General features: G+C 42.7%; 1 protein-coding gene across 1 annotated transcript in view; it reads left to right on the top strand.

Moving 5' to 3' along the window:
* The first annotated feature begins 617 nt into the window (after positions 1 to 617).
* MRPS36 (mitochondrial ribosomal protein S36) overlaps positions 618 to 16,537 on the top strand; it is a 94,057-nt gene continuing 78,137 nt past the window's right edge. The window contains exon 1 of the mRNA XM_044075460.1: positions 618 to 794. Within this exon, the coding sequence (XP_043931395.1) occupies positions 756 to 794 (39 nt within the window). The 5' untranslated portion in view covers positions 618 to 755. The remainder of the gene's footprint in view (positions 795 to 16,537) is intronic.

Below are 16,537 nucleotides of genomic sequence, written 5' to 3'. Positions count from 1 at the left end.
CTCGTTACAGCTGGGAAGGGATGACATTTACCAGCTCCATGTAAACCCAGATTCATAAAACATGGCTCTCAGCTTTCCATCTCCTAAATGAAAAACACTGCCTGTCACAATGCGGAGCAAATAGGCAAAATGTGGAACAGCTAACCGCTTACTAACAACTTCAACCAGGAAGGTCACAGGGTGGTCAAAATGTGCTCCTTTACGCTTATAAAACGTTCTTATGATGAATTAACACGATTCAGTACTATTTACTAAGGATATCAGTTAAAAAAATCCTAACGTTAAATTTGGGACAGATCCTTTCAATGTGGATCTTCAAGGAACGGAATTTTTAAAGACCCAAAATGAATAAAGTTCCTCGTAATGAGGTGCACTTGAGAAGTAACAGCTATTTTCATTTTAATATAATTTGAGTCTCGCTGTATATGTTTTGACAATATAAGAAACACATTCCGTTTTCTTTACATACCATCTCACGTTTAGTGCCTACGCTGAGGGAATGGGGTAGGTACAATTGGAATGTTTCGAGAGATAGGTGTGGCTAGTAGCTGTAACCAATAGCTGTATTAGTGCGTCACGTATAACTGCCTCTTGTTTGGTAGGCGGCACCTAAAAGTTCCACCAATTACGAATTAGTATATGTTCTTGCCCTTGAGTGTGAGAAGTTATCAGTGTGTGGGCTTCACGGCCAAGTTTTATGGTGACTATTGGACTGCAGTAGAAAGAGCGGAAGTACTTCGTTTGTGGGTATCAGCATGGGGAGCAAAATGGCTGCAGGCACCCGAGTGGTGCAAGTGAGTTGTAGAGTATTTAGACGTATCTGTTAAAATGCATTAATTTGGAATACTGACTTGCTTATAATTGAGGAGTGGTTTGTTTCGATTTTTCTGCATTAGTGACCCGATGTTTTGATCATGTCTTCATGTCCTTTGAACTTCAGTTTGAATTTTAATAATTGTCTTAATTAATACAGTGAATAGCGATTTGTGCAGAGCTGTCGTATATGGTGCCATGGACGAAAAGATACGTCATTAACTGAATTGGTGCATTTTATACATCTACTTTATTAATGGAATGAGTGTAGTTTCCAGACGCCTTTATGTGGAATAAATAATTTTGTATTTGTCTTATGGTGCAATGTGGGTCAGTATAAGACAGATTTTGCCACACTTTAAAATATTTGTGAAATACTTGCACAGCGGTTATAATTGTTTGGATTTTCTGACCTCTAAAGTAAGGTCAGTGTAGATAAGAACCACAAGATGGCAGGCAAAACTATGCGTAAGTTTCTCTGTCTTTTTATAGTTATGAGCATTCCAGAACTGACTGTTTATCAGACTTTTTCGTTTGCTACCCAGGTAGAGACGATAAGTTTTACCACCCAAAAAGAAATGGAGAAGCTATAGAATTCCTAATGGTCTCTGAAATGTTTCGGGAAGGGTTGGTGGCTATAATTCAGCTTTCCTTATCTGAATTATTGCCAGGTTGTTTTTTGAAGAGGGACATTTGGCACAAGATCTGCACACCTTAGACTGTACCTTCGAACAAAGTGCTTATTTCCCATGGCTTTATGTCTTATGAAGAGTGTAGCACAGTTTGGGATATTGCCTATGAAAAGTTAATTAAACTTGCTGAACATCATTTTAATGTTCCTGCTGTAGTGATTTATAAGAGCAGTATTTAAAATCTTTGCCTATGTTTGGGCCTTAGCACAAGAAACCTGAACAAAGAGTTGTGATGCACCACCAGTGCTTTTTTTATTTTGAGCAGACTAACAAATGATGCATAGTACATGGTAACACTCACATTTGACAAACTCCTTTAAACTATAAATAGTGCTGAACATGACATCACCTAAAAAGTGACTGGCATATTTGTCTTTCCTAATTGTATGGGCTTATTTATATGAAGGAGCCCCGGTGGTGCAGTGGTAGCGTTGTTGCCTGACAGCAAGAGGTTCTCCCGTTCGATTCTCGGCTGGAGCGCCTTCTGTGTGGAGTCTGCATGTCCTCCCCACGGTCGAGTGGCGTTCGAAATACATGTGTAGAATGGGTGTGTCTTTGACGATTGGGTGTCGAGCTGGCACCTTGGCACCTCTAAAAAATATATACTGCCAATCATTAGGGACCCCCTAACAGGGGAAAAAACGAAAGAACAACATTATGACTAATATGAAGGGTTACTTGCTTTCTGTAGGTTTTGATTGCGTTATATTTGGGTCTAGATATTTCTAGTAGGTTGTTTTGTGAAGAGTGGAGGTTATCCAGGCTCTGAAGAGAGATGAAGTAAAGCTATTGGGGGGGGCGGGGCGGCTACTGTAATTTCTTTGGTACTGTATAAGAATGACTGTATTGCAGGCTTGGGTGAACATGTTGAATGTTGTGGAATAATGGATCTCATGTTTGCAGCTACAGATATTTTAGATTTATATATTGTGTGATTTTATCTTAAGTTAGCCTTTTCTTGCTGTCGCCTATAACCTAAGCCTATTTCCTACCCTTTTCCTTGGTAATTACATTTTTTACCTTTTATTGGTATTTTCACTCTCTTCTGTGTCTGACAGACCTTTCCTTTCTACTAGTAGTATTTTTTAAAATAACATCACTGGTATTTACTCCCTTATTTTTTTTTCTATAGGATAGCCTTGTTGCCTTACTATGTCAGACAAAGCTAAGTTGGGATTTAAACAGTCTGTGTGTACGTAAGATGCCTAACTCAGATACACATGTTCGTTGTGTCTACTGTTTGGGTGTGGATCATATTGGAGCTGACTGTGACACTTGTGCTAGTTTTAGTAATTGTATACTAACAGCATGTAGTAATAATTAAAAGGTTTATTCAAGGCACCTTTTTGGGAGGTTTTATCTGGGTTGGAGGTCTCCCCCTCCAAAGACCAAAAAAAATAGTGACAAATGGAGTCACTTGGTTCCTGCATCTCCGTCAGTTACGGAACCGAGTCGGCTCCATGCTTCCTGTGCGAAGACCTCTATGGCACCAGGCTTTGCACTTTTGTCCATGATCTTCACTTCTATTTCAGCTCTGACCTTGGCACCACTGATTTCAGTGCCGTGCTTGGATCCGACATTGGCTCCCATGACTCTACCTGCTTCGGCACCAGTCCCAACCACTGTGCCGACAGTTTCTTCTGCTACAAAACTCCAATACCTGCCAAGGACTAGATACCTTCGGTGCATACTGTCTCTGTTCCAACAGCAAGGTTTTCCCTGTCGGCACCATCCACCCTTGCTGCATTGCTCCTGTGGAACTGATGCTCTCCCAAAGCAGTGCTTGGACTATCCGTACCTTGGTACCTAGCCCGGCACCTATTTTCTCGCTGGTGCCATCTATGTCCATGGCTCCAGCTTCTAGTTCTCTTGCTCCTCTCCCAACCCTCTATTTCAGGACCTCGGCCACAAGAGTCACAAGAACCCTCTTTGAAGGGAATCCCTTCTCAGGAGTCTTCCTCAAAGATCCAACTGGGGAGCCACCCCGGAAGAAATGGTGCAATAGGAAGCACCTTGATTCACCGGAGGATTTATCACCAAAGACACTGTGTCCGGGTTTTACTTGAGGGTTCTTTTTTAGTGCCAAAAATTAGAGAGGACTGGAGGCCAATCCTGGATCTCAGCTTATTGAACAAATTTATCAAACCTCAAAAATTCCATCCCTGACTTGGGGTGGGAGGTGCATTTCCAGGGAAAGACTGTCCAAGGCACCTGCATTTCCAGGGAAAGACTGTCCAAGGCACCTGGTCCCCCATGGAGGCCAACTTGCAAATGTCCTGGAACTGAGGGCAGTTCTTAACGTTGCAAGTGTTCCATGCATCCTTTCCCTTGGGGACCATTGCAATTCAGACATGTCAGGCAAGGTGGAACCAGGTCTTACCCCCTGTGCCTGGAAGCCATGAGGATTTGCCACTGGGCGATTTCCACCCGCTTTCTTATAGCAATGCACATTTCCTGGGAGTTCCAACCTTATTGCAGACAGTCTGAGCAGGAATATCCTGATGCCTCACGGGTAGTCTCTCAACCCTTTAACAGCAGATCGGATCTTCCAGTGCTGGGGCAAGCCTTGCTGTGACCTGTTTGCTTCCCCTCTAAACTACAAATGCAGAAGCTATTTTGCCCTGATCTCCCCCCCCCCCCGGGAACCACCGAGGGATGCTCTAACGCACGATTGGCCCCCGGGTCTTCTGTATGCCTTTTTCTCCCGTTTTGTCCTCCGTCCCAGAATTTCTCCAGAAAGCTCAGAGCTTGAGAAGCAAAGTGATCCTCATTGCCCCCTACTGGCCATGTCAAGTTTGGTTCCCGTTTCTATGGCCTCCTCCTCTGGGGACTGATTCATCCGAACCTGCATGGTTCCTCCACTTCAGTGATTGCCAGGCTGCCTGACATCCCATCTCCTGTTCGTGAAATTCCTCTGATCTCTCTCACACAAGCCTTCCATTAGAAAAGTTTATTCTGCTAAATGGACTAGGTTCTCTTTTTATTTGGGCTAAAGACGAGAACTTGGACCCTTTCTCTATGCCTATTCAAAAGATCCTACAATACCCAACTACTCTTGTACATGCAGGAGCCTTAACTTCAACGGTCTCTGTACATTTAGCAGCTATCGCCAGTTTTCATAATGGTCTTGATGATTCTTCAGTTATGTCACACTGGCTATGCAAGTCCTGTTTTGAAGAGAGTATTACATGTCAGGCCTCCCTTAGAAGCCTGGGACTTGACTCTAGTGCTTCAGTCTCTCACTTGTTCTCTCTTCAAACCCTTCATGTGATTTGAAAATTGTCATGGAAAACACAGATAGTGTTTCATCGTACTGGCCCTTATTTCTTGCCCAAGGTCATTTCTGTTTTTTCCATTAACCAATCTGTTGACCTGCCGGTTTTCTTCCCTCGGCATTCTAACAGAGGGGAGTACCTTTTGCACACCCTTGATGTGCATCGGCAGCTCCGTTATTTGGACAGGGCTAAATCTTTCAGGAGAACAGATCAATTGTATGTGGCCTTTGCAGGATCCAGATTGGGTAAACCTGTTTCCAAAGTGACCTTTATCCTCTTGGCTTAGATACATTATTACCTTTACCTACCAACAAAATAAGCTATCTTTGCCTTCCAGAATAAAGGCTCATTCTACCAGATCTATAGCTACTTGTACCTTTTCATTCCAGAGCCTCTGTGGATGATAGCAGCAGCCACTTGGGCAAGACCTCATACCTTTATATCTCATTACAAATTGGATTTGACCTCCAGGGGGCGAGCATCTTTTGGTTCTATGGTGCTTAGGAATATCCTTCCTTAAGGGCACCCACGACAAAGAACAAAGATTTCCAACATCAGATATGTCTTAACATAATGTTCCATCTGTGTTGTAGATCTTTGTACATTATTTCCCGCCCTCCTTCCCCCTGCCTGGACTCCACTATATAGTCTGTGGATGTGATTTGACTGGGGAGTAGGTAAACCAACTGGGGAGTAGGTATTCCATTGTAAGGAATCCAGAGTTCGGTATCCAGCTTTCCTTGAGTAGACCATTTATTTGATACCGGAGGATGACTGCAGTATTGGCTACAGTAAGGGTACTAGGTAATCTGGCAGTATTGCAGATGGATGCAGAGGATTTTCTGCAGGCACCACTTTGTGGTATGCAACTCTTCAGGCTTGTAAAACACACACTGTCTAATATTCGTACAATGTAGGAAAGCAGGGATGATGAGAGATTGGATTAGAAGTGGTCCTTTTAACCTTGAAGTTTAGCGTGTCATTGTTAGAATGCCCTATCTTTGCCAACAGTTCTCCGAGCCACATTTTGCCAAGACCATAACTCCAAAATGGCACTTTGCCAAAACGGAAAAGAGTTAAACCATGTTATCTAATTTTTGCAGGGGGGCAAGCACCCCTACACCCGCTATGTGGGGGGCTATGCCCTCCACACCCCCTGCTAATTATATATACTAATTCTGAGATGTCACTACAGTGACAACAGTATTTGTTCATATATACTGTAGTGTTTCGGAGAAGTGTAAATTCGGAGTTATGACTTTTGCAGAATGTGTTTCAGAGAACTGTATTTTCGGCAATGTGAATGGGAATCATACATTTTCACTTTGTCTGCTGACCATTGAAATGGTTGCAGCTGTTCTGGTAATTCATTCCTCACTGGGTTGAGGTAGGAGCCAGTCACAGTGCTGACATGTAGACAGCCACCTAGGCATTTTTTTCCACACTGCCCTAGCCTTTCCCATGCATGCCATAGTAAGCATTGTAGAGGTGGGCAGCGAATGGAAGCAGTGAGGAGAATGTCATTTACATGTGTAGCTGCACCTAAAGCAGCCCTGCTGTTCATAATGTGTGGGCAGCTCCCATGAGATGTCTGTCTGTATTATCAATTTGCAGTGAGACAGGCACCCCACACTCCTGACCCTTCTAATGTAGAAAGGAAGTGGGCACTCCTTTTTCCTCACCTGGCTGGTTGCCTGATTTCGGCTCCAACCAGTCAGGGAACATTTAACAGCCTTTTGAATTTATGAAGACACTGTTTTACCAACTGGGATTACTCCAAGCCTTAAAAAGGCATCCCTGTATGAGGTCCACATAGTGGTATTCCTGGAATGCTTAAAATATTCCTTAATGCCTACCTTCCTTCCAGAAAAGATGCAGACCTATCCTCTGTGATTTTTCTGAATATCCGTGAGGAAATTCTTAAAGGAGCTGTGTTTCACGGCCTTCTCCATTGTGATTGTTCCTTATGCCAGATGTCAGTCTCTGCCCAGTGCTCTGGTACCTCAAGTCATCAGGCAAGTGCTTTGCCTTGATGAGCCAAAACATGTTCTGTCCAATGTGGGAGGCCAGTCTTCCCTCAGAGCTAATCAGTATGTGGCCACAGGTGCCTTGGACTTTGTTTGGGGATTTTTCTCCTAAGCCATCGAGGTATTTTTCTTTCGGCTTTTCACGGTTAGGGGTCGCCACAGTGGAACTCTGGTCTGCTAATGATTTTTTATGGTGCTGAGGTGCCAGCCCGATGCCCAACCTTCAGTGAAGACACGCCCATTCAAGCATGTCTTTCGAACGCCACTCGACTGTGGGGAGGACATAGACGCCACACACAAGGCGCTCCAGCCGAGAATTGAGCAGGAGAACCTCTTGCTGTGAGACAACGCTACCGCTCCACCACCGTGGCTTCATCACGTGTGTGTATGTATGGATATAAACTACAAATTACTACAGCTCTCAGCCTTCTTCTTCCTACCTAGAGGAACACAGTTTTTGTACTTTCCTCACTTGCTTAGAAACAGCAGCTCTTGTACTCACTTTCTTCACTTTCTAGAGGAAAGTAATTTTTTATTCAGGCATGTCCAGTAGTTGGCTCCCAGTTTTCTCCTGTCTGCCCCAAGGATGCCCAGAATCCTCAGGTAATGTAGCAATTGCCTCATGTAGACAGACCACACACTCCTCCTACCACCCAACACCACAACCTGTGAGAGATGCACTTATCTAGCCAAACTGGCGGTAAAGCTCTCTTCCAACCAAGATTGATAGTAAAGAGGAGAATGTAAACACTTGCACCACACTCCTTCACATAATCCCACTAAACCTACACCACCAAAATCCACACATGGAAACACAAAAACATTTGTGGAGGTTCTCAATAATAATCTGCTCAAGCAAGAGAGAACTGCAAAGCAGAAACACAAGCAACCTCCACCCCCAACATAACCCAAATGATGCATTGCCCACAGACTGCAGTGCCAATAAACCACAGCCCATAAGGCAAAACAACGTACCCAACGCACTAGTCATAGGTGACTCTCTATAGTCAGGCACACTGATGTCCCGCTAAACAAGGAGAACATTACTGTCAGCTGCCTTTCTGGTGCTAGGATCCGCCACATAACCCGTGCACTCGGGTCACTCCTCCACAAAAAGTACAAATATGACTCTGTCATTGTCCATGTTGGTGTGAACAACCTGAGACTCACCTCCCTGGACTACATGAAAAGAGACCTGGAAGAGCTCTCTGATCTTGTAGCCCAGGCAGGTATGACTCTAGCCCTGAGTAGCATCCTGCCATCGCCCAGAATGTTACCGCAGTAAAAGGACAAAATGATTGACTTCAACAATTGGCTAAGCTTCTGGTGTCATTCTAAGGGGATCCAGTATCTGTCTGCCTTGGATGGCATGGTCAACAGACCATGGTGCTTTTCCAGAGATGGCCTGCACCTGTCGCCCCTGGTATTCCGGATACTGGCTAAGGGTCTTGCCGCCCCTATTTTTAGGCAAGGTTCAAATGACATTCACCACCGTAACGGGAAAAGGCAAGCAAAAACTGAGGGTAATAATACTCAATGCTAGAAGTCTAAATCTCAAAGTGCACTCACTCGAGGCACTCCTTTAAAATGGAGAACATCGAAATCTGTGCAGTGACTGACCTGGTTCAAGGCTGTAGTGCACCCCTGCATTACCAGGCTGTAACTCATACCACACTTTTCAGCTGTCTAACCTGGACCAGAACACCAAAAGCAGAGGTGTGTCCATATTCATTAAGGATATTCACACCTCCAGGCTAGTTGCATTCGAGGTTATCAAAGTGCAACTAACTCTGGGCAAAACTGCAATTCACATTGTAGCTTGCTGCATACCCCACCATTAACTGGAAAAACTACTCGTGTACCAACTCCTTCTTTCAATGCTTTCTGGAATTCATAAATTCCCATGCTCTGGATCAACTTATCTTCACCCCCACAAGGGGCAACAATATATCTTGGACCTAGTCATTACCAACATGAGTAACCGGTGTTGCACACCTGAAGGCAACTCCTCATTAGTCAGATCCGACCATAAGCTAATCACACTAGATATCCGCATCCTGACCCCACTCACCATTAAGGAAACCACGGCAAATAATTTCTCCAAAGCCAACTTCATGCTTCATAAGATAGTGGCAAACTTCATCACACCCATGTAGATGGACACTACAGTTATGACTGCTGAATCCCACACAGATTCCCTCTGTAACCACTTACACGAGTGCATGGATCGTGCTATCCCAAACAGAACCAAGACATTATCCTCCAAAAAAAGGAAGCCAATCTGGTGGTCCCCTGCCATAAACTCTACAACAGAAGGAAGAAACTGTTGCAAAAGAGAGTAAAATCCCATGAGTGGAGGAGCTCCCTGGTCAGCCTCAATAAGAAGCTGCGATCCCTTATAAGATCCTCCCAAAGCTAGTTATGAAAACAAAATCGCCACTGATTCTAAAGGCAACCACAAAGAATTCTATAGCTATGTCAAGAATCTCAATGGCAACACCCAGATCTGCTCTGAGTTGCAGCACAGTGGCATGAAAATTACAGAACCAACTGATATTACCAACATCCTGGCAGATAGGGTTCAGTGCTAACATTACCCCTCCTCACTCCCTAAAGGGCCCATATCTATACAGGAAGAATGCAGAGTCTCTGTTATCACATCTGTGCAGGTAAAAGCTGCACTCTAAAACCAAAAACACAGCATCTATGGGACCTGACAACATCCCAGGCTGCGTTTTTATACGAACTGGTTCCCCACCTAAGCACTTTGTTCAGTCATCTCACTTCAGGCTTTGTGCCCACTGAATGGTGCACAGCAACAGTTATCCCACTCCACGAAGGGGGAGCTTTGAAGGGGGAGCTGCCAGGCTATGGAACTCCTAAACAAAGACATTGGTAACCTCCAAACTCTGGGTGGAGGAAAGGCAGATCATGCCTTCTGTACCTGATCGACTTCTTTGAGGCAGTCGCCAAAGCCGTAGACTAGGGTAAGATGGTTCACACAGCCTATCTTGACCTCGCCAAGGCTTTCAACACCATCCCCCATTCTGGAATTATAGCTAAACTCACTAAACTAGATATAAATCCCTACTTCACAAGATGGGTTGCTAACTGGCTAACTGACAGAACCCACCCTGTGAAAGTTTTATTTTATTTTGCATTTGATGACTGGGATAGTCCGACTGGATATATGTCCAATTTCGGCAGAGGCCCGTTGAGAAGCTCCACATAACAAAAAAGATACAGTACATCACTGAGTAATTTAAACTCTGGCAGTCATGTTTAGAAAAATATTGACAGAATACAGGCAGATATCAATGTACACAATGTGCAGACATTACATCTGATGACGTATCAGAAAATGTGAACATAGAATACAATCAGATCTCATAATTCACGATGCTTAGACATTCAAATGCTATGAGACCGATACTTGGCTAAACAGCGAAGACCTGTATTAGTGAAGTTGTTAGGTTTAGAACAAGAGCACAGCCAAGTTCCCTTTTAAATAGGGGTAATGAAGTTTCCTTGGTAACGGTAGTAGGGAGTAGATTCAGATTTTACTGGTTTGAGTTGCCAAATATAGCATCGCCTGGAGAGTTGTTGGATTTTTGGGTCAGTATCATTAGTTTATCAGCTGAGCGTAATGGCCTGGGGGCACTGAGGGGTGCGAATATTTTTGAGGGCAGGGGTGTTATCAGGTTGATGGGAGTATTTTAGGCTCTACTATAAGCTGTTTGAACTGTAGGAAGGGTAGGATACTCTAGCCATCCCAGTGCTTTGAGGTAATGGTGGGTCCTAAAAGCCATGCCAGTAGTGAATCTGGCTATATGATTGTAACATCCTGATAATTTGTTGGTGAGAACAGGGGAGGCATACATAAGGGTAGAGAGGAGGTGTGATCTTGCAATAGCTACCCTAGCTTGGGGGGGGGGTTAGTTAAGGTTTGGCTCTGTACATGGAGCCAAGGTTTTTTTTTTTTTTTTTTTTGTTGACAGACTTAATAGTGTGACATGTTTATCAAATTTCAGGTTGTTGTCTATTATTACTCCTAGAAGCTTTGTGTGGTCATCAGGGGAGATGATGGTAATTTCAGGTTGTTGTCTATTATTACTCAAAGTTTTGTGTGGTCATCGGGGGAGGTAATGGTGTCTCTGCTTGATTTGATGTTGAAGGAAGAGGAGAAATTCTATGGTTGGGGAAGAAAAGTGGTAGCTTGTTTTTTTGTTGGGCTTTAAAAGCAGGCAGCATAGCTAACCATGTTTCTACCGTGCTGAAAGTGGTCTGGGTGAAGGTTAGAAGTTGTGTAGGAGAAGAGGCGGAGCATATTGGTGTCTAGTCATCTGCACATTGGATGCAGGTGGCTCCTGGGATGGTGGTGTGCAGATCATTGATAAAGACAGAGAAAAGAAGGGGACCTAGTATGGACCCTTGTGGGACACCTAGGGTTAGAGGAAGTTGGGATGACGGCTTGCTCTGCCATAAGGCAGCCTGCTCTCTACCGTTTTTAGGTAGGAGTGAAACCATTGTATTGCGTGTTGGTCTAAACTGACGGGTTTGTAGGGTATTGAGCAGTAGCTGATGGTTGACCATATCGAAAGCTTTTGAGAGATCTAGTTGCAGACTCCAAATCAGTGACAATTGGAGTACCACAGGGTTCAGTCCTAGGACCTCTCCTGTTTTTGTATCTACTTCTCTGAAGTACAGGTACAGGCTAACCTAGAAGGCCTCTGGGTAAAAGTTCGCAGATGACTGCAAACTAGGAGCCATAGCAGAGAGTCCCCAAATGATGTGGACATCTACAGAAGGGCCTCACTTGAGACAGATGCCTGGTGTCAGAGGCATGGCCTCAAGCTCAATGCCAAAAAGTTTGTCATCCCCTTTGGTAAAACCTCTGTACCCATGAACTACCACATAAACTGCAGTCTACTTAACGCCGAATGTGTGAGACCTTTGGACCCAGGTGAACAGTAGTCTCTCTCCTTTGATAATCGCATCACCACAGTAGTCGGGAAATCCTTCTATGTGGCACACCTCATCACAAAAGGGTTCTCATCCAGGGAAATAGGAGGTCATTGTTCCCCTCTACTTGGGACTCATTAGACCCATTATAAAGTACAACGCCCCTTTTGGATTTTACCTCACAAGACATCTGCAGCAGTTGGAAAGGCCGCAGAAGTACCTCACAAAGAGGATTACTGGCCTCAAACAGATGTCCTACACAGACCGTCATCTCCAGCTTTACTCTGTAGCATATCACATACTCAAGATCTCTGCCTAACATATAAAGCTACGTTAAACCCAGAGCTGTTGAACATGCTACACCTAAAGAAATCCCAATCCTTCCGTGCTACACTCTCTAGGGACCTAAACCTTGTCACTACAATAAACTGGACATGCTGGAGGGATAGATTCCTGTCCCAGAGACTTCCTATAATCTGGAACGAGCTACTTATCTATGTCAAGCAAAGTTCAAGAAAATCTTGAGTAGATGGGAAGTAGGAAATAACACTCCGGTATGAGGGAAGATATATTTAGGAACTGTGGAAACGTCCCTTGCATGAGACCCAATCATAGAAGCACCAATAGTTGTTGCCTGTGAAGCTGCTGTTACTGTTCAGTTCTATAGAAGGTTTACCTTTTTTCCTGATTTTTGGAACATAGTCCTGGATCTCCATGCCCTACAGAAGTTTAGAGGTGATGTCTTTATTGACTTAAAGGAAGACCATTTCTGTAATCACTGTTGCTGTTGGCTCAGCTGGCAAATCTACCTTTCAGGGACAGTTGCATTTCCTGATTTAGAAAGGGCTTATGATTTAGAAAGGGCTTAACTTGGAGCTGGGGGACTTTTTCATCTTGTCCCTACACATTCCAAAAATGGGTCTTTTATTGTGAGGGCCCCCCAAGGATTATTCTGAGTTTTTACTTCTCTGTCTTGTGAATGAGATTCCTGCAAGCAGATGTACTTTAGGTTAAGTAACCAAGTACGTACTGACTGATACAAACCTTGGTTAATACAGTAGTTTTTGACACACTAAAACTCCTCCCTTCCCTATTTGCAGTTCACTCTATAAGCAGCTCGTGTTTAAATTCTATTTGATTCAGTCCCACTTTCATCTAATCTTCACCCACTGGGTCGGCCTATATTATAATTTTTTTTTTTTTTTTTTTTTTTTTTTTTTTGCCTAGTAGCTTTTACTTTTTGAAGGCAGGTCCTCCTGTTAGCTTCCTTAATTCTAAGCTTAAGCACATCTTGTCTTTACTTAATTGAGACAGTGCACACTATCTCTATGATTAAAGCGTGCGGTTACTTTAATTGGCTACAAATTTATTTAGTAGCCTGCATATTGTATGTGTTTAATAACATATTTGCTGTTTCATGCGTCTGGGTAGATTTATAACTATGCTCATGAGAGTTTAAAAAAAAAAAAAGCAATAGAAGACCTTTAAGTAGCTTAAGCTAAGCAAAAGAATAACCGTGCTGGGGGAAAAAGTGATGAGGCATGCTTTGTAGGTCACCCAAAGAATAAGCGTGCTGGGGGAAAAGGCATGCTTTGTAGGTCACCCAAAATAAAAATTGACAATGAAATTTCAAGTAGTACACGCAGCCTTTGATTGCAGCCAGTGCTCAATGTGCATGTCAAGAAATGATAGTGGCATGCAAGTATCTAAAATACTAAAGAAATAGATTTTGTTGTAATGTGTTTATACAGTAGGTGGTATATGAATGCAAATAAAGGAAAGCCAGTGTGAAAGAATACTTTTAAATCAAGAATTTACATGCATGGTATGTATGAGAGGTGATTTTAATAGCGGAGAATATAAAAGGCAGCAAAGAAAGTCAAAAGCCATTGAGTGGCACCACGTTTCTCTTCATCTCAACTGCAGGTGTTAGTATATATTTTATCTGATTTTTAATTGGGTTGCTTCCGCTATATATCTAAAAGTGAGGATAATTCTAAAGTTTTCTTGCATAAGTTGTTGCATGAGATGCCAATTTATTTGAGGTCAGTAACTGTTTATCCGCTGCTGACCTAAGCTCTCTGGGAGTGTAGGTGGAGAAGTCTGAAAATTACATTTTAGGGAAGTCTTGGCAGAGTTTGAGCTAAATGGTTGCTGTATTTTCAAGGCAGTAATCTTCCTGTAGGGAGGCAGTGGTGACTTTGACTGTTGTATCCTCTTGTAGACTTGCTCAAGTTTCTGGTGGCTAGAAGGGAGACTAATCTTAAGACCTTGATGTGAGTATAGTAACGTGGTAGCAAATGTGCAGTAGAAACATGGATCTGGGAAGCCTGTGTAAAGAAAATTTTTGTTCTGTACTTTCTGCAAGTTTTATGGTTGATTTCTGATTATGAGAATTATCAAATGTCAGTTTGATAATTGCACATCTAGGTGTAGACAACTTAAGTCTGGCTGTAAAGAAGAGTGTTGGACCCATTCTGAATGAAATCTGTATTTATTTTACATTTGTTAACTGGGATAGTCCTGGATACATGTCCATTTTCAGACGAGGACCGGGGAGAAAAGCTCCAAAGAAACATTTATGCAAAATATGCAAACAAGATACATTAACATGTTTCTACTATATACAACAAGGTCCTATTAATGAGCAAACATTAAGTCCTTGGCAAGAACATTTAAAAAAAAATCAAACCTATACAAACAATATTAAGGTATGTTAACTATGTAGTCACATCATGCATCTGAAAGGGGTATTGATAAGACTGTGTAGTCCTATCGAGATTGTGTGTAAGGCAAGAGATACTGCAGTAGTGGAATGGGACTGAAGTTAGTCTGGTGTGGAGCAGTGACGTAACCATTTGTTAAGATGGCTTTTTATAGACATTTTAAATTTGGTTGGAGAAGATTCCAGGGTAATTGATGAAGGCAGGGCGTTCCAAATTTTGGATATATAAGATGAGTAGAGGGAGTCACCGGCATGGTTGTGGGATCTAGTAATTGTTAATAGTACTTTATCCGTGGAGCGGAGTTGCCTAGGACAGGAGTACTGCTGAATTATGTTGCTTAAAGACTGTGTTTTATTTGGGTGGGAGAGCAGCTTATGAGTGACAAGTTGATTATAGATTAGTAAATTTGGCAGTTCAAGCCAGCCCAATTGTTTTAGGTTATGACATTTTTCTAATATTTTAGCCAGTGTAGACAGAATTGCGGTTTGTCGGTAGTTGGATATGTCATAGGAACTAACACCTTTTGTAAAGAGGTATGATTATAGGCAGTTTTCCAAATCAGGGGCACTGTGGCTTCAGTGATTGATCTATTGATTAGAATAGTAACTGGCACCGCTATTTCTGCTGCTGCCAGTTTTAGAAATTCACTGGGGAGGGAATCTGCTGCTAGTGTTGTGGTTTTCAGCTGGGAGAGTAGTTTTTTTTTTTTATGTAGGAGGTTTGGGTGGGTTGCAGCAGCTTAAAGTGGGTATGTAGTTAGTGGGAGAGTGGACACCTGTTTCAGTGACGGTGAGATGTTGTTGGGATAGGGCAAGTACGGTTTCAGTAAAGAATGTGTTGAATGATTCTGCTATGTTGTCTTTAGTTAAACCTGGGGGTGGGGAAATGGTTTTACCAGGGTGTAGTAACTTGTTTAAACGTGCCCAGAATTTCTTAAGATTATTCATATGTTGGTTTTGATGGGAAACGAAAGTAGTTTCTCTTGTCTTGCATAACTAATATTTTGGTTAGATTTCTAATTTGTTGGTAGGCTTGCTGTGTTATAGGGCTTTTATTGGACCTCCAGGCTACCAAGGCTCTATTTCTTGTGTATTTTTTGGTCTAGTTTCCCAGAATAACCATGGGGATGATTTTGACTTAACCCCAGTAGTTCTTGCAGGGGTGTGTCTGTTTAATATATCTAAGAAGGTGGAGTTGAAGTGCTCAATAGCTTCATTTTAGGGGTAGGTAATAAAGGGCAGACCAATTGTATAGCCTTAGTTCTTGTCTGAAGTTAGTGGGGTTAAAGGTTTTGTTCCTAATTGAAGTATAGGAATTTGGGGGTGGTGAGAGTTGTATTTAAGTAGGAAAGCAGTTGATAGTCACTCAAAGCATCTGGAAGGGTGCCAGCTGAGTAGGAGCAGGGTATTTACTTTAGTAAGATCCAGTCTAATAGGCTTTCTTTTTTACTGTTTTTGACTATTCTGGTGGACTGTTTGATTACTTGTGAGAAGGTATGAAGATTAATATGGTTAGTTGGTACTAGAGAGGAGCATGTGAGCCAGTTTATATTGGTCACCGGTCACCTAATACAATGGTCTCTTGAGGCATGGATTGTGATAACCATTGAAGGAAAGTCTCCATGGTAGGGATGTTATTGCCTGGTGGGATATAAACCGTTACTAGGTTGATGGCTTTTATGTTACATATTTTAAGCTTTGCTAAGAGAATTTCTGCTTTTTCGAAAGGGGGCATGGTTACCTCAATTTTATTTATGGATGGAGTATTTTTGTACAGCAGGGCACTGCCTCCACCCTTTTTGCTTAGTCTGTCTTGCCTAAGGATGCTATATCCAGGTGGTAGTATCTCTGTATCTTGGGTAGATGGTTTTAGCCATGTTTCTGTTATACTGACCTATATCTGGGGAGTATAGAGAGATTAGTGTGTGTAGTTCATGTGTTTTGTTTAATTCTTCTAATATTTAGGTTTAGGAGAAGTAGACTATTTTGTGGCCTGGTGGGAAGTTGTATCGTATTGGGAAGCTGATGTGAATTGGGTAGATG

The sequence above is a fragment of the Protopterus annectens genome, chromosome 6.part1 (assembly GCF_019279795.1).
Source record: "Protopterus annectens isolate FY-2018-M chromosome 6.part1, PAN1.0, whole genome shotgun sequence".
Lineage (NCBI taxonomy): Eukaryota > Metazoa > Chordata > Ceratodontiformes > Protopteridae > Protopterus > Protopterus annectens.
This window is presented reverse-complemented; position numbering and strand designations above follow the sequence as displayed.